The 18,830-nt window shown below is 37.0% G+C and overlaps 1 protein-coding gene across 1 annotated transcript in view; it reads right to left on the bottom strand.

Moving 5' to 3' along the window:
- Positions 1 to 460: 460 nt before the first annotated feature.
- Positions 461 to 18,830, bottom strand: part of SEC23A (SEC23 homolog A, COPII coat complex component) — a 70,880-nt gene continuing 52,510 nt past the window's right edge. Inside the window, exons 17-20 of the mRNA XM_047795527.1 lie at positions 16,718 to 16,804; positions 14,302 to 14,457; positions 12,266 to 12,331; positions 461 to 1,875 (exon numbers count right to left, since the gene is read on the bottom strand). Coding sequence (XP_047651483.1) covers positions 1,786 to 1,875; positions 12,266 to 12,331; positions 14,302 to 14,457; positions 16,718 to 16,804 — 399 coding nt within the window. The 3' untranslated portion in view covers positions 461 to 1,785. The remainder of the gene's footprint in view (positions 1,876 to 12,265; positions 12,332 to 14,301; positions 14,458 to 16,717; positions 16,805 to 18,830) is intronic.

Genomic DNA, 18,830 nt, shown 5'->3' with positions numbered 1-18,830 from the left:
TATCCCTTAAACACAAGGTACTTTATTTTAGCACCTTCTGCTATAATGATTTAGAAGTAGAGGACATTTTAGGGGTAAGCACCAACTTATTACTCAAGAGAAGAAAAAACAATCATTCTTAAAGGACCTAAGTTAAGGGGCCAGGCAAACTAAACACGTATTATTAGCACAGGCACTTCCCTCAATTCAAAGCACGTTAACTCCAAAACACAACTTCCTTATGGCAAGAACAAATAACTACTTGGAGGATGAAAATGTTCTAAAACTGACTGTGGTGATATGAATACTCTAAAATCCACTGCTTTACATAGGTGAATTGCATGGTATGTGAATTAAATCTCAATTCAGCTGTTATTTTTTTAAAAATGAGTAACTTCTTAATACACAATTGAAGGTTTTATAAATGCTCTAATGTTACATTAGGCTTTTCAGGCTTACTAGTTTTCAAAACAGGCAGGAAAACAGAGAATAAGTATATTTTATTGGTATTTAGGCCTAGCACAGCTCAATTCAAATAAAGTGGAACAGAGCAATTTATTTACTCTAACCGAATATAATAAACAATTTTTAAAGTTTGTTTCACCATCAAATGATTGCGTTCATGCAAGTACAGTCATCACACCGTCCTTCTAAGCGCACTTCATAGCACCTCCTTCCATGTGCAGTACTTGATGTAAATTTCATTGTCAAACATATCTGGCTTTAGCAATGTAAACATTTACTACAAGTAAACTTCTATTAAAGGTAAAAGTGAATGATACTAATGAATAAATCAGAATAGAACTGAGCATCACCACATGATATAATTCAACAAAATATCAGATAATACTGTTTCATTAAGAACTACAACTTACTAAAGTTCAAAAAATGGAAGCAAAAACAAAAAGTAATGTGTAAACTCCCAAAACGGTTCAAAATACTGAAGGATATAATGTAAAATTCACCTCAAAAAAAGGGGGGGAAACAATAAAACCATGCAGTGAACACCAAATTGGGTTTAGAAGTTACAACAGTCATTTTACTGCAAAGGCCTTCTACAATGCATTCTGACAGAACTGTTTACTTTTTATCTCCCTCTAAAAAAAATCATTACATTTCACCACACAGATGGCCACTTTGTGGGAATTTCACATTTGTTATCAGTTGTGGAATTGTTATTCTGAAACATTTTAATCTCTAAATTATTTTTTCAAATGACCAAAAACTTTAAAATTATCTTCATGAAAATTACCATATCTAAAGGCAAATAATTCCTAAACAAATCATCATAAAAATAAATCTGCCTTAACAGAGTAAGTACAGAAAAAGTGTACACACAGTGCTGAAAATCATGGAAAAATATTCAATGAGTAGGCAAAAATGTTCACATTTATCATTACTTTTGATTATTTTCTTTGCTTTCTGGTTAAAATTAAGAAGTAAGTTTTCAAAAAAGTCAAGAACATTCAGTGCCACTTTGGATTTGTCTGCAATATACAAATGAGTTATGTCTCTGTAGTACAAGGCAGACTCTATTTTTACTTTTTAACATAATTAAGTTATAAAGACCGCAAATTCCTAAAACCAGTTACATAATACTGTGGCAAGCAAAACAAATTTGTTCTTATTGCTCTTACATCTTAGCTTAATCTATAAATATGAACATGTTTTCACATGTTGTCTCAAACCATACTAATACAAAAAGAGTCTAGAGAGATCTCTCTGTTGGCTTCCACAAATTAACTGGAAAAAAAGAAACTGAAATATTACTTCATCTTCTTAAGTGTCCTTAATATGTTTAGCACATCAAGCAGCACTTGACACAGCAAGCTTTTTCAAGTGATCCATAAACACTTGTAAACTAACATCATCTGTGAGAATAGGTGCTCCAGACTCCTAGAGGAAAAGAAAGATATTTTTTATGATTAAAACATAGGATCATACCTTAAAATATATAAGCAGATGTGTAAAATACACAAGCAAATCATTTTAAACAGAATAATGCCAATGCCTCTGTTTTATAAAAGAATTTGACTGGTCTCCGTCCTAAATTCCTGAGAGGAGGACTGTATCTTTGGAATTTCCTGAGGGTAGTGTCTGTTATTCATGAGCCCCTCACACCTGAGTTTATGCTATGAGATGAGATGACTCAGGATAGGGACCAGTCACCAGAAAGATGGCTGCACTTTAAGAGAGTCTGACCTCCAGGGAGGAAGAGATGAGAGGCTAGTGATTCATTCAATCATGGCTAGAGAAACAAAAGCAAAAACAAACAAAAAAAACCCCACTGGATACCAAAGACCAACGGAGCTTCCTGTTTGACGAATACATCAGCCTGCTGGGAGAGTGATTGATGCACCCTGATTCCATGGGAAAAGGGCACAGAAGATCTATAAGTGGGGCCTTCTCAGACCTTCCTGTCTGTTTCCTCATATCGTTAGACCTAATTTGTAACCTTTACAATAAAACTGTAATCACAGGAGTTGCCGTCGTGGCGCAGTGGTTAACAAATCCGACTAGGAACCATGAGGTTGTGGGTTCGATCCCTGCCCTTGTTCAGTGGGTTAATGATCCGGCGTTGCCGTGAGCTGTGGTGTAGGTCGCAGACGCGGCTTGGATCCCGAGTTGGCTCTGGCGTAGGCCAGTGGCTACAGCTCCAATTAGACCCCTAGCCTGGGAATCTCCGTATGCCACGGGAGTGGCCCAAGAAATAGCAAAAAGACAAAAAAAAAAACTGTAATCATATAGTGCTTTCTTGGAGTTCCCATCATGGCTCAATGGAAACAAATCTGACTAGTATCCATGAGGATGCAGGTTTGATTCCTGGCCTCGCTCAATGAGTTAAGGATCTGGCATTACCATGAACTGTGGTGTAGGACACAGACACGGCTAAGATCTGGCATTGCTGTGGCTGTGGCATAGGCCAGCAGCTACAGCTCCGACTTGACCCCTAGCTTAGAAACTTCCATATGCCATGGGGTGCGGCCCTAAAATGACAAAACAAAACAAAACAAAATACTGCTTTCTTGAGTTCTGTGAGTTGTTCTAGGGAATTACCAATTTGAGGGAAATCATGGGAACCCACTCCCTACCCGCCCCACCACCCTCCCTTTCTCACCACACCACACACATGGATTTGTAGCTAGTTGATCAGAAGTATAGGTAGCCAGGGATGTGATTTTTCAGCTGGCCTCTGAAGTAGTGACAGTCTTGCTGTGGACCATGTCCTTTAACTTGTGGGATGTGCACTAACCCCAAGTGGTCAGAGTCTGATTTGTACTGCAATTTAACAACTGGAATTACAGTAGCTCCATACCCAACATAATCTTTAAAGTAGTAAAGTGTTAATTTGTTGTGCATGTATTAATGCTTTTATCGCTACTAAGAAATAAGTCTCCTTCATTGCTATTTACTGAAATAAAATTCCAATTACACATATTGTAGCAGAATTGCCATCTGGAAGGAAAAGAATTTACATCATTTTTTTAAATAAACCATGCTTGTATGTTTTCATTCAAGTCATTTTAATTGATTTCTGTGGGTTGTAAATAATTGACAAGAAAGAAAACTACTATTTTATTAAAAACTGTGTTGATGGAATGACCTTAGTAATCCAATACACTAATAATGAAATTTTATTGTAGCAGGAAAGTTTTTCTAGAATATTTATATCTGGATTTTTAAATTTTTCACTTGATATCCAATTTCTTATTTATCAGTAAATTAAAATGTCTAAAAGAAGGAATTTTTTTTTTTTTTGTCTTTTTGCCATTTCTTGGGCCGCTCTTATGGTACATGGAGGATCCCAGGCTAGGGGTCTAATCGGAGCTGGAGCTGCTGGCCTACGCCAGAGCCACAGCAACTCGGGATCCGAGCCACGTCTGCAACCTACACCACAGCTCACGGCAACGCCGGATCCTTAACCCACTGAGCAAGGCCAGGGATCGAACCCGCAACTTCATGGTTCCTAGTCGGATTCGTTAACCACTGAGCCATAACGGGAACTCCTAAAAGAAGGAAATTAATTTTCAGAGGATATCTGCAAATTAGTGGCAAATGTGAGATGAGAATTTTAATTGTTGTGGTTCTAGTCTGGCATAGCCACAGACATGCCATAACCTCTCCTGAATAAAGGAAAATCAATTTTATTATGTTTTCATGTCAATTTTTAATAACTTGGAAAATGTGATAATGAAGGGGGAAAACTGCACTGTAATTAAGAGCTTAGACTTTGGAGCCAGCCTGCTTGTGCTCAAATCCTGGCTCTGCCACATATTGCCTGTGCGACTTTGAGGAAGTTACCTCTCTAAGTCTTAGTTTCTCCATTTGTAAAATACAGAAAAAAAGAGAACCTATTTCACATGGTTGTTATAATGATTAATTGAGTTAAACTACATAAAACAAAGAGAACAATACCTGACACAGACAGTAGATATACAACATGTTTTAGTTATCATTACTATTACTATTTATTTTGGAAAATCTATTATTTTATAACACTGAAATACCTTTGCTTATTCTACATTCATAGAAGCAAAGGTCTCAAATATGTGACTTAAACTAATAAACCGGTAGCTCTTTTTTTCTTCTTATAACTATACCCGAATTTTTTTCCATTTTACATATTTTCCACCTCAACTCACCCAATCCAAGATCTATTTATCCTAGTTAAGACAAAATATATATGAATTTTCTAACTTACATACTGTGACCTTATTTGAAATTATAAATACTAACACTGAGAATTCCTGTTGTGGCTCAATGCTAAGGAACCTGATGAATATCCATGAGGATGCAGGTTCGATCCTTGGTCTTGCTCAGTGGGTTAAGGATCCAGTGTCGCCGTGAGCTCCGGTGTAGGTTGTGGATGCGTCTTGGATCCCGCATTCCTGTGGCAGTGGCACAAGCCGGCAGCTGTAGCTCCAATTTGACCCCTAGCCTAGAAACTTCCCTATGCCACAGGTGTAGCCCCGAAAAGCAAAACAAAACAAAGCAAACAAAACAAACTAACACAACTCAATCTTATCAAAAATGTGCAGTTGAATGATCTCAATTTTCAACAGTGCCCTTTTTCTCTTTAAAAAAAAATATCCAGGATTAGGCAGAAAGGTCTAAGTTTATATCATTTAGTATATGAAGCACCATAGTAAACAGAAGCCTCCAGCACCCTGTCACAGAAGCATAGACACAGACATGCTGCAGCAGTGCCCTCTTCAGGCCATCCATGGATAATACTTACACTAGTCACCTGATTTCTGACAAAAAAGAAAACTAGGGTATATGTCATAATTTTTAGTAAAATGCTTAGCTCCCATGTTAATTCATTAAATTTCAATCATCAATTTAGCTTAATTATTAAAAATTCACATTCTGGAGTTAGACTGACCTAGGTTCAAATGCAAACCCAGTCACACTTTAACTATGTGATTTAAGGTTAAGTTTCCTCTTCTGAAAAAATAGGATTAATAGTGCCCACCTCATAGGAGAGTTTTAACAACTAGGCGTGCATGAAAAGCTTAGCATAACAACTAATCTAGCATACAGACTAATCTGTACTAAAACATAGTACAGATTCAGCTTACTAGTTATTATTACTATCTAAAAATACTAACAATTTCTCTTATAAAAATCATAGATCAAGAAAGACCTTAGGGCTTTTGCATTTTTTATTACTTTTAATTATCATATTTATTTAATTTTGACATTTCAAACAGCATTACAGGAAAGGGATGCTTCCAGATCTACCAAAACATAAAGACTGAGAAACACTAATTTAAATACGTCAGATCAAAATGTCATTGTTTTTAGACACATGAACAAATTCAATAAAAATGAAAGATTTTGCAAACAGTTTGGAACCAAAGTGAAAAAAAGAAATGGTCTAAGTAAAATTCTATAGGAGTGTTTTCTTTTTGTTAAGAATCTATTCATAAAAGATAGGATCAAATGTCAGCTTCCCCTAAAGGTGCAATTGTTCAGTAATTCCTCAGTTTTACTAAACCACATGCACTTCTGGAAAAGAATATTATATTTTCTAAAATGCAATCATGAGAAGAAATCCAAAGAGCTTTCAATTGCCTCTTTGAGGAAAAAACTTTTTAAAAATCTAAGGAGAGATGGACCTGATAATAATGTAATAAAAACTATCGTATAGTTTAAGGACATAAAACTATTTAATCTTATGACTGCAAATATTTAAACAACTTTTCATCAAATCAATAAAAATAATTCATTTAATAACAAGCACATGTAAGTTTCTCCAGAGATGATGGCTTTCAAAACTGAATACTGATTAGATGAATGAGTGGATGCATAAACACAGGAGTGAATCAGAGAAACAACATGCATGTTCATTCTGCAGCCTGGGATTTCCTTCTCCATCATATTAACCCAGTGAGATTACCTTTGCCCTTCAGAGTCTGGGCTCTTGTTTATGCCTCTAACACCCCTACTTCCAGGCAGTAATAATTAAACTTCAAAGTTTAAAATAGGTTTTCTTTCCTACTTTAAGTATCTTTAGAGAGAAACTTTTTTTCCCAATGATAACAAGGAAAACCAGCAACTGATATTTACTGAGTATTACTGGACATATCAAGTATATGTCATTAAACTTTGTAAGAGACAAGAAAGAGAATGCAATAGAGAAGTAAAATAACTTGCAGAATTTTCAACTAGCAGCCCAGAATGAGAATGATGCCTCTCCATGTTTGACAGCTCAACAGATTCTTTACTTTATAAGCCTACCATCTCCATCTCCATGCTATAACTTAAACCCCCCAAAACAAGGAACAAGCCATATTTCCATAAACTAAACCATACACAGAAATCAGAAACACAACAATCATCTAGAGGGGAGGAACAGCTTCTCCCTTGAGAAAAGGATTTGTGTACTCTCCCCGCAGACCCTAGTCTGCCAAAGCCCCCTGCTTTTTGACATTGAGAGTGTCGGGTTTTCTTATATGCAACCAGCTTCACTCATTTGTTTACCTGGGCATGTTAGGTGACTGCTAACAAACATTATTTTAAAATATCCTTTAACCTCACCCACATATTGATTATTCACCATTTCCATTAACTTTATTTATTGATGCTACTTTTCTATTTCCTTGCAATTTTCTTAGGTTCCTCTTAAGTTGTGGGAAGCAGAACTAAAACCAATATTCAGTTGACTAGAGTTAAGTATAATGCAAAGGCTGATTCATGGTATCCTATCTCCAAACTCCCACATCACAGTATTGTACTTGGCTTTTTGCCCCCCCAACAAGTGGAAGAGGGTGAGGGCTGATATTGAGAATCTATATGAATACGCATCATACGGGCACAAATTTTTCCTAGATGTATTATGTGCCTTTTCCATGCCTTCCAAGAGTAAGTTCCTTTCCTTGCCATAAAAACCTCCTCACCTTTTGGGACTTTTATCTCTCTCTCTCTTTTTTTTTTTTTTTGTCTTTTTGCTATTTCTCTGGGCCACTCCCGCGGCATATGAAGGTTCCCGGGCTAGGGATCTAATCAGAGCTGGAGCCCCTGGCCTACGCCAGAGTCACAGCAACGCAGGATCCAAGCCACATCTGCAACCTACACCACAGCTCATGGCAACGCCAGATCCTTAACCCACTGAGCAAGGGCAGGGACCGAACCCGCAACCTCATTGTTCCTAGTCAGATTCGTTAACCACTGTGCCACGACGGGAACTCCCCCTTTTGGGACTTTTAGACCACAGATTCATTTATTTGTCTATATCACAAAAGCTTCTTAACCCCTAAAGCATCTCCACAAACTTCCCATATTCTAATCTCTGTTCTCCTATCCAGATCTATTATAGTCAATATAAGCTATGTTTAAGGTACTATGGAAAATCAAAAATGAAAATGACACAGTTATTCCCCCCAAGTAATTTATCATCTAACACAAGAAATAAATGCTATCAGAAACGGATGAGGCAGAAATCCCTGGTGGCTCACTGGTTTAAGGACCTGGTATTGTCACTGCTGTTGCTCAGGTCACCGCTATAGCACAGGTTCAATCCCTGGCCCAGGAAATTCACATGTTGCAGGCATGGCCAAAAAAAAAAAAAAAAAAAAAAAGACAAAGAAATGGATGGGGGGGTTGGAGAAAGGATAAAGGGCCAGGGATATTATGTAATATCCAGTCATGCAATCACAGAAAAGGTTTCATGGAGTCAGTAAACTTTGAATTAAGCCTTGAGGATGGCCATCATGTGCACAAGTGGTGACAGGGACAAGTCACATGCTCGGTGTAGTCAGAGTGACCCAAGAAGTACAGGTAGCAAAAAAGACTAAAAAGTGAAAAGTGTACAAAGTTATTTGGATCATACCTTAAAGGACCCTCAGTAGCAATACAGAGCTTATATGTAATTCAGTAGGGTTATTAAAGATTTCTAAGCAGAGCTCTGACTTAGAACTGCTGTAGGGAGACCATTCCGGCCACTGCCAAAATGGAGGAAAAGGCTGAAGCACTGAAAGCAGGTAATTCCAAAAGTCTACATCAATAGTAACAAGAGCCTGACCTTGGCTGGCATCAAGGAAAGAAGGGAATGTTCAGGGAAAATAAGTCAATCACTAGGGGCAGAAGGGAGAAAATGTAAATGACTAAAGTTCCAAGCCTTGGGAACTGAAAGAATGGTGGGGCCCTCTGTAAAAACATGAAAGTCAGTTAGTATAAGACAGTGCAAGAGAGTTCAAGTTGGGTCTTGCCGCTTATGAAAGGTCTATAGGAAACGTGACTGTGCAGCAGGCATTTATAGAAACTCCAGCCTGCAGCTCACTGCGAAGCCAAACCAAAAAGGGAGATTTACAAGTTAGCCTCAGATGAAAGCTGAAGCCATAGAGGTGGATGCAATCACCCACAGAAAAAGCAAATGTAGAAAAGCCAAGGCAAACTTTTGATGTACCTCTGCATTCAATGGGAAGGGGCCTTAATCCTAATTACTGCCTTATTTCTCTTCTAACCAGCCTGGTCCCCATAGTCAGTTGTTTAACATCGCTTTAAAGTATTCTATTCCCTTTGCTTTGTCTTTCTTATCTTCAGTCCTGAATTAGCTCCAACTCTTTGATCTTTGACTCAATGTCTGAACTACAAAGCATAGCTAAAGAACATTATAGAAGTTTGTTCAAGAAACCGTTAATAAATGGACCCTCACCACTGCTTAAAAGTCTTTTATTCATCCTCTACTTCTTTCCTATATTCCAGGCAGATGGTTTTAATCTTTTCTATTTTCTAGTCCTTAACCCCAGTATTTCTCACTTTTAGCAAATAATCTATTACTGAAAAGAAACAGGCTTATTCAATGAGAGCTTTCTCTCTACCTCAAAATCTTTCTGTCTTTACCCTTCTCTCAGCCTCTGCTTTTGCAGAAAGAAACGTCCTGCCTCCTGAAGCTCTCTTGCTGGCGCAGTGGGGTTAAGGATCCCGCATTGTCAGTGCAGCGGCTTGGGTCACTGCTGTGGTGCAGGTTTTATCCTTGGCTTGGGAACTTCTATATGCTGCAGGCTTGGCAAAAAAAAAAAAAAAAAAAAGTCCTGCCTCTTTACCAACATTTAACTACCATGTAGTGCATATGATCACACTGTCTCCTTCTAAGGATCTTAAGACATTTATAAGCTATTCTTTTGTGTCTCTCCCACATTAGCTCCTTAGATTAGGTCTACAAATAAATTCTGTGCCCTTATCCTAATAACAATCATCCTTCTATCTTACTATTCACTCAGGTTAAATTTGCAAAAGAATCATTTACAATGATGACCGCCACTTCTTTACTACCCACTAACGCCTCACTATCTTCTACTCAACCACTATATTAAAACTGCTTACCAAGGGCCACAAATGACCTCCCAGTCATCAAACCACGTGTGTGCAGCATCTCAGTATTTGTTATTCCCCTCTTCTTTCTTTTTTGTTTGTTTGTTTGTTTGTTTTGTCTTTTTGCCTTTTCTAGGGTCACTCCCACAGCATATGGAGGTTCCCAGGCTAGGGGTCAAATCAGAGCTGTAGCTGCTGGTCTACACCAGAGCCACAGCAACACAGGATCCAAGCCGCGTCTGCAACCTACACCACAGCTCACAGCAACGCCGGATCCTTAACCCACTGAGCAAGGCCAGGGATCGAACCTGCAACCTCATCGTTTGTAGCCAATTCGTTAACCACTAAGCCATGACGGGAACTCCTCCTCCCCTCTTCTTTCTATAACGTCCCCCCTCACCATTTAGGACATGGTATTCTTCTCATCTTCCTTTCACTTCTCTGATTATTTATAAAGTACTCCTACACTTGTACTTCCTTAGGTTGTAATCTCATCCTTCCTTTGCCTCTGTTCTCTCCTCAGATAAGCATCCACTGCGATGACTTAAGTATCACTTGTCCATGAATCCTTGCCCTGATCAGCAAATGCAAATTTTCAACAGTCTGCTCAATTTGGCCATCTCAAATTCAAGGTCTAAAATCAAACATTTTCTTTCCACCCTCCCACTTACTGGGACACATTCTCCTGTTACCCAGAGTCAAAATCCCATATCACATCACCTTGTTCTCTCTCAACTTTTTTTTTTTTTTTTTTTGTCTTTTTAGGGCTGTGCGTATGATCATTCCCAGACTAGGGGTCAAATCGGAGCTACAGCCTTCTGCCTATACCAGAGCCACAGCAGATGTGGCCAGATCCAAGCCGCATCTGTGACCCATACCACAGCTCATGGCAATGGCAGATCCTTTAACCCACTGAGCAAGGCCAGGGATCAAACCTGCATCCTCATGGATACTAGTCAGATTTGTTTCCACTGAGCCACCATGGGAACTCCACAACTATTTATTTTAAAAAAAAATCAAACCTAGGGAGAAGTATAGTGAACACCCACATATTTTAAACCTAAAATCTCTGATTAACATTTTGCCACATTTTCTTTACATTTCTATTTTTCCTTTTCTTTTTCTTCCTGATGAATCATTTCTGCAGTGATATTTTATCCCCAAACACTTTAGGATATATCTTCTTAGATCAAGGACAATGTCCCACAATGCCATTATCATACCCAAGAAATTTAATAATAATATACTCATACCTGACATAGTGTCCATACTCAAATTTCACAAATCATTCCAATTACATTCTTTATAAGCTGTTTGCTCTATTCCAAGCTACAATCAGAATTCAGATCTTGCATATGGCTGTCTTGCCCTGGAGTAAGTTTTACTTTCCTGAAATGTCTAGTCAAATCTCACCAAGTCTACTTTTGAAATATCGCCCAAATCTATTCCTTTTCACAACCTTGCCTTCTTTGCCTCTCACTTGGATTACATCAATAGATATGGCTGCAACCTAGAGACCATTCACAATTAATCTTAAGATTCAACTGTATTATCTAAGACTCAAATTTCCCTGTCTAAACACCTTCAATACCATTCCATTACTTACCAAATACAGACTCAGCTCCTTAGTCCTCAACCTGACATTCAAGAGCCTCCACAATCTGGCTGCACAATACATTTCCAATCTATTGCTCTATTATTCACCCCCACAAGACCTTAGTCTATCATGTCCTCTACCTGGGATTCCCTTCCTTACTTATTGGAATAATAACCATTCTTAAAGGAAATGTCCTTTCTTCTGAGCTCTTTTCTGATCATACACTCTCTCCTGCTGCCACCATGTGACCTCTTCCGCTCCTCCTCTTCTATCCCCTGTAATACTTTAAATCTTTCTAAAAATACATAGCCTATTCTGCCTTGTACTTTAACAACTTAGGTATGCATTTTATTTCTGATAATAGACTAAAAGCTCTTCAAAGACAGGGATAACTGCAGTGGATCCAAAAGTACCAACATTGAGTCCTGCATATTGGACACCTGATAAATGTTGATATATTGTACCAAGAGGTAGGACTTCTTCCAAATTAAAATATATTAATGATATCCAGGCCTCTGCTGCTCAACTGCAATCCCTGACCACTCCCAGCTTACTGTGGCTTTTTGTGGTTCATAGCCAGCATTAAGCTCAAATCATTGCTTCCTGTCTTATATTATACATTTTATTACTTTTTGTCTCAAGGGTAAAGTGTTAAACTTCTAATATGAAGAGGTTTTATCTATTTGATATAATCACTTTTTTATTTTCTGTGGTTCCACCAAATGCTAACTCTGTTTTCAACTCTTATTTTTCATTACTTTTCCAACAGAAATCATTACCAAATACATAGGAAAAAAAAAAGTTTTCACTAAAATAACAAACTATAAATACGCAAGGAAATAATTTCCAAGATCTGCTATTTACACTTACCTGTCCCCAGGCATACATATTATTATGAGTCTGTGAAGGATTGACTTTTGAAAGCAGGAAACGAGCCTTTAATGAAAAGAAGAAATAATATTATCCATCAAAAATAGACTTAGTCAATATAGGCTAAACAAATACTTTATGCCATCTAAAATCAATTTTATTTACTATATTTTGGTAAAATTAACTTATTAAAATACAACTTTAAAAAATGAATTAAATTTTGAAATATATAAACCACTATATACTACAAACAAATAATAATCAATCCCTTCTCTCCAGGTCATATATTCATAATGACATTTCTAGTAACAAAAAGAAATTGTTAAGTCCAAAACTCAGCATATAAAAATTAGGTATGCAGCAATTATGACAGGGAGAGTATGACATTTACCAAATACCTGGTATGAAACATCATCAGAGGCTCAAAGTCCCCAAAAATGACACAAAATAAAAATCATGACAACCTATACATTCTTGTACTTTAAACAATGACTCAAATTTTTTAAACTATAGATTATTCCAGGAGAGTACTTACCCAACATTTTACCCATCTATCCACTATGCCCCATCATCATGAAATAGTAATCAGAATAAAAGAGGAAGATAGCACCACATGCGGCGAGACATCAGTAGGAGAACCAGTCATAAATTATTATTTCATGTTGGAAAAACACAGACGTTCCTGTCTTTTGAAACTTAGTCCCATACAAAATCTCTTCCTACTCTAAAAATAAGTAGTTTAGCACAGGAGTACAGGCTCTAGAGTCAGAATATCTGGATTCAAATCCTACTTTCTCCATTTACTGTGTTTCCTTGGCCACAAGTAACCTAAGTCTCAGTTTTATTATCTGTAAAATGGAGATAACAATGAACTGTGATGATAATCAAATGAAAGAAGTTATGTAAAGTGCTAATTATCAGCTTTGCCAATTCTCAATACAGGATAGCTTTTATTATAAATATAATAAAACCCTAATCATTTCTGAACAACAATTAGCGATATTTATTACCTACTTTGTACTACTGTGCCAGGCACTAGGGATACATTAATAAACAAAGCAAGGTCTGTACTTTCAAGGAGCAAATGAAACAAAACTAACAAGAACCTATAATTAATTTATATAACTCTAATAAGAATTACAAGAGAGCAGTAAAAGTGGTTTAAGAGTGTATGGTAAGAGGTCCTGAATCCTCTGAAAAGCCTAAAAGGGCTATGTGTATATGTACATGTATATTATTTATTTTTTAATGATTTTTATTTTTTCATCATTGAATGTACATGTATATTATTTAATCCTCATATTTCTAAAAATTACACACCTTTTTATAGTATCATAATGCTTTCCTATTACATGACATGAAGAAAACAGAAAAACATTGCTACCATGCATTGCATATTTATAGACTTTATCGGTAAATAAACAGATTTAATAAAAGTTCACTAATCATTTTCCAAGCTGTTCATGTCTTCTTGCTCAACTAAAGCTGGCATACCACCATAAAGATATCGGGCCCTTTATCAGAGCTGGGCTAGAGGAAGAAGAAACTGCCAGCTTTAGGCCACTAGTCAATAATCTTACTGCTCCCCAGTCAAGGCTAAGGCAAAAAAACAAGCATTCTTTCACCTGGAAACATCCTGCCTGACTATCTCCTTCCCTTCTCAGGTGCTGATGAAGCAGTTTATTCAAATTAAAGTCAGGGAGTTCCTGTCGTGGCGCAGTGGTTAATGAATCCGACTAGGAACCATGAGGTTGCAGGTTCGGTCCCTGCCCTTGCTCAGTGGGTTAAGGATCCAGCATTGCCGTGAGCTGTGGTGTAGGTTGCAGACGCGGCTCAGATCCCGCGTTGCTGTGGCTCTGGTGTAGGCCAGTGGCTACAGCTCCGATTCGACCCCTAGCCTCGGAACCTTCATATACCGCGGGAGCAGCCCAAAGAAATAGCAAAAAGACAAAAAAAAAAATTAAAGTCAGAAGGCAAGTAGGAACAATTCATTGTAAAATCAGCCACAAACAAACACACAAATGAACAGTTCTTACCTGGCTGCCTCCATGTTCAGTGTCAATGTACCTCGGCATTGGAAATCTGGAGTGAAGAATCTCCTGGGCATCATCCACTGGGGCTTGCAGAAGGTGGCGGAAATTTTCATATTCTGGCATGTCCTGGTAACCTGACTTGCGCCATTGAGCTATGGTCTAATTTTAAAACAGTTAAAGGAATTACTACATTTTTCTTCTTGCCTAACCCTAACTTTTAAGAGATTTTTTTTTTTTTCAAATGAAACAATCTTCAGAAAATAAGAAAATTATAGAACATTATCCCATTATTTCAGTTTTTTAAGTTAAAATACCAATTCCAGTATTCTTGAGAAACATGCAAAATTAAGCTATTTCTTCTCCTTTAAAAGTAAAAAGAAGGAGTTCCCACTGTGACACAGTGGGTTAAGAATTGGACTGCAGCAGCTCGGGTCTTCGTGGAGGCACAGTTTTAATCCCCAGTCTGGCACAGAGGGATAAAGGATCTGGTGTTGCGGCAGTGGATTCAATCCCTGGCCCAGGACCTTCCTTATGCTAAAGTATGACCATAAAAAAGTAAAAAGTAAAAAGAAATAACAATTAAGCCAGAAAATTTTTAAAACACTATGCCTATCATATTCATGTTAGTTAAAAGCTATCCTCCTAAGCTCATAAGGGGAATTTTTGCTACAGAAGATTTCCCAGAGACTTCAAAATTAATAACCTACTATTATGAAGTCTTTACCACTGGAGTTATTACAATCGTGTAAGATATATAAACATAAAAACTTAAACAATAATAGCAATAATATTATAAAGATAACATACCTATAAAAGAGCACATGAATCAATTCTCTAGGTAAATGACTCCAAAAACCAAATAATTAAATCATCCAAAATTTAAGCCTAGCTTGGTTTCTAAGTCAAATGTATACATACTCTATATCGCTTTATATCTCTATATTTAACAGAGGAACAGTCATCTGCATTTCTGATTTCTCATTTCAGCCCAATATTAAGAACTATTTGAAGAAACAAAAATTACCAAAAAAACAAAAGAAATAAGAAGAAATCTAACCAACTATAAAGGAAAAAAATAAAGATCATTTAAAAAAAAAGAAAGACAAAAACAAAAACAAAAAAAAGAAAGGGAGTTCCCGTCATGGCGCAGTGGTTAACGAATCTGACTAAGACTCATGAGGTTGCAGGTTCGATCCCTGGCCTTGCTCAGTGGGTTAAGGATCCGGCGTTGCCGTGAGTTGTGGTGTAAGCTGGATCCCAAGTTGCTGTGGCTGTGGCATAGGCCGGCGGCTAGGACTCCGTCCGATTAGACCCCTAGCCTGGGAACCTCCATATGCCATGGGAAGCGGCCCTAGAAGAGGCAAAAAGACAAAAAAAAAAAAAAAACTAGCTCTACCATATTACGGGCATTATTCTTAAAAAGGTAAAAGGCATTAATAACCAGTATCAATTAAAAATAATAATCATTACAAGGAGATCCTGCGGAGCAGCATTGAGAACTATGTCTAGACACTCATATTGCAACAGAACAAAGGGTGGGGGAAAAAATGTATACATGTAAGGATAACTTGATCCCCTTGCTGTATAGTGGGAAAAAAACAAATTAAAAAAATTTTTTTAATAATAATAATCAAAAGGTCTTTAAAAACTTCGATAATATTACCTAAAAGAATGTTTTGAGTAACAGCTTTACTACTATAGTACAAATCTAAAATCATTTACACTTAAAACATTGGAAGGGAGTTCCCTGGTGATCTGGTGGTTAGGACTTGGCACTTTCACTGCCATGGCCCAGGGTTCAGTCCCTGATCTAGAAACTGAGATTCCGCATCAAACTGCTGCACACCATGGCACAATTTACTAGAATACTGGACTCTAAGCTGGAGCGTAAGTTTGTGAAAAAAGAGACCTGTATTTCTCAAAGCCTCTAGATTTTAGTGTTTTCTTACACTGGAGAAGCACTTAAATACTGGCTAAATGAATAAATGCGGGAAAGAACAGAGTTCTGCTGAATACCTAGATTAAAGTGTAACTGCTACTCAAATATTCTGCTCTTTTCAATCATTTACCATTCCAATTAAATGAAGTTATAAATTTTAATTAACTTGTACTTTAAATAAGTTTTTACAATCAAGTGAAATTTTTTACACTTTAAATATTTCATGTGAAATACTTCCACAACACTATGCTTTTGGTAAAATCCATTCGTCCAAATATGTGTGGGAAATTAGACAAAATAACCACAGATGGGTCAACAGCAAATTAAGTCTAAAAACTTATAGAACAAAAAATCTTACAAAAGGAGAAATAAAGTTTATCAGAGGAAACACTAGTCATATAGTAAAGGAGGGGAAGCTTCCATGAATAAAAACACTTTACTGAACCTACATGCACAGCTTTAAATGCTATGAAATCTTACCTCACCATGATAAATCAAAATCTGGAAAAACGTGTCCATGAGGAGAATACGATCTGCAAGAATGCTGCTGCTATCAAGAAGAACTGGCTGATGTGAAGAAAACAATGAGGAAAAAGGAAAAATAAATTAAAGACACAAAATTGATCTTTCTCGGATGTTTAAAATTTTTAATTTATTATCTTATTACTTAAAACCTCTTGCTATTATGAATTCTCAAAGTACATTTTAATATACTTTTCTGAGGAATCTGAACTAATGATTCAACAATTGAAAAAATAAAGGAAATGAGAGATGACTCCTACGCCCAATGGTGGCACCACTGAGTGAGAGGGAAAAGGCCTGTGACAGAGCAAACTGAGAGATGGGAAAACAGTTCTGAATATGAAATGGAAAGAACTGGTCTGAACTGACATGAATTTGGGTATCACATGCATGAAGATGGTAATTAAAGCTATGTGATAAGACTGCACCACTTAGAGAGAAGTAGGCTAGCGAAGACAGCGATTGAGCCTGGAGTATGCCACCATTAGAGGTCAAAAAGAGAGAAGCTTGCAGGGAGAGACTGAGAAGGAATGAGCAGTGAGGAGGAGGAAAACCAACAAGTGTTAGATGTATCAAAGAAGACTAGAGTAAAAGGTTTTCAAAGAGAATCTTCACCAGGCAAATATAGTTGAGAGTTCTGGCAAAATGAGGCCGGCCTTTGGTGGCCTTGTACAGAACTGTTTCAGTATAACTTTAGGGATGAACGGTGAAGAGAATGTGATGTGGAATGTACAGACACGAAATAACTTTCAGCTGTGACCAGCACCAGAGAAATGGGTGGCAATTAGAGAAAATGTTAAGTCTTTCTGTTTAACCTGAGTGCTATTAAAGTTTTTATGTTAATGAGAATGATCCAGAGCAGAGAAAGTGATGATGCAGGAAAGAAAGAGGATAACTTCAAAAGCAAAATCTCAAGAAATGAAGCTTATAGGATTCATGGATTAAATGGGGAGTTTGGAATTTGACAGAAGTAAGCATTGGGATTCCAATTTTCTTCTGGAGTGCCCATTGTGGCTCAGAGCATTAAGAACCCAACATATTGTCTGTGAGGATGCAGGTTTGATTCCTGGGCCTTGCTCAGTGGATTGAGGATCCAGCATTGCGGCAAGCTGCGGCATAGGTCGCAGATGCAGCTCAGATCCCATGCTGTTGTGGCTGTGGCGTAGGCCAGCATCTGGAGATCCAATTCCCGCCCTGGAACTTCCATATGCCACAAATGTGATCCTAAAAAGAAAAACAACAACAACCAAAAAAACAATTTTTTTTCTAAACACTTTTCTACATTTTTCAGATGTCAACAATTTACATGTATTACTATGAAATAAGAAAAAAAAAGTTATTTTTAAAATTTTCTGTCCTAATTCAAAGAACTACAAGACCAAATATATAGCTAGACCGACATATTAAAAATACATTTCTCAGGAGTTCCCATGTGGCTCAGCAGGTTAAGGACCTGGCCTTGTCACTGCGGTGGCCTGAGTAGCTGCTGTGGCAAAGGTATGAACCCTGGACTGGGTATATTTTTAAAATATACAGGAAAAAATATATATATATATATTTTTTTTTTCTAGAAAATTAGAAACCATGGTAAATTATTTTTTAAAATTGTAACAAAATACAACATTTTACCCACTGTTTTTTTTATAAAACAATGAATAAAGGCATCAATAGAGATCATTAATCAGTATTATAAATATTCTCTTATACTGACCCTTCCTAAAGTATTATTTTCAAGTATTGTCATTACAACACTTAAAAATAGTGAAACATAATTTTAACCACAGAACGGAAAAACGTTATTTGATAACAGGTTAAAATAAGTGTGACAGTTTGCTAAAAAGGCAAAATGGATAACCTATCACTGTTCTAAATACGTCTTTCTAATTAATTATATCTTATGTTCCAAAAAGACTATAGGAGCATGAGACCATATTAAAACAAGAGACTTTGTATGGACAGAATGCCCTGTCAGACACTAAATTCTGGAACACAGGTTCTAAAATCATTACCAGCTCTGGGCATTGTTAAAGATATAAGAATAATCATGAGTCCCCCAGGATTTCATCAACCA

Source organism: Phacochoerus africanus, chromosome 9 (genome assembly GCF_016906955.1).
Source record: "Phacochoerus africanus isolate WHEZ1 chromosome 9, ROS_Pafr_v1, whole genome shotgun sequence".
NCBI lineage: Eukaryota > Metazoa > Chordata > Mammalia > Artiodactyla > Suidae > Phacochoerus > Phacochoerus africanus.
Note: the sequence above shows the minus strand (reverse complement) of the source record. Positions and strands in the feature narration are given on the sequence as shown.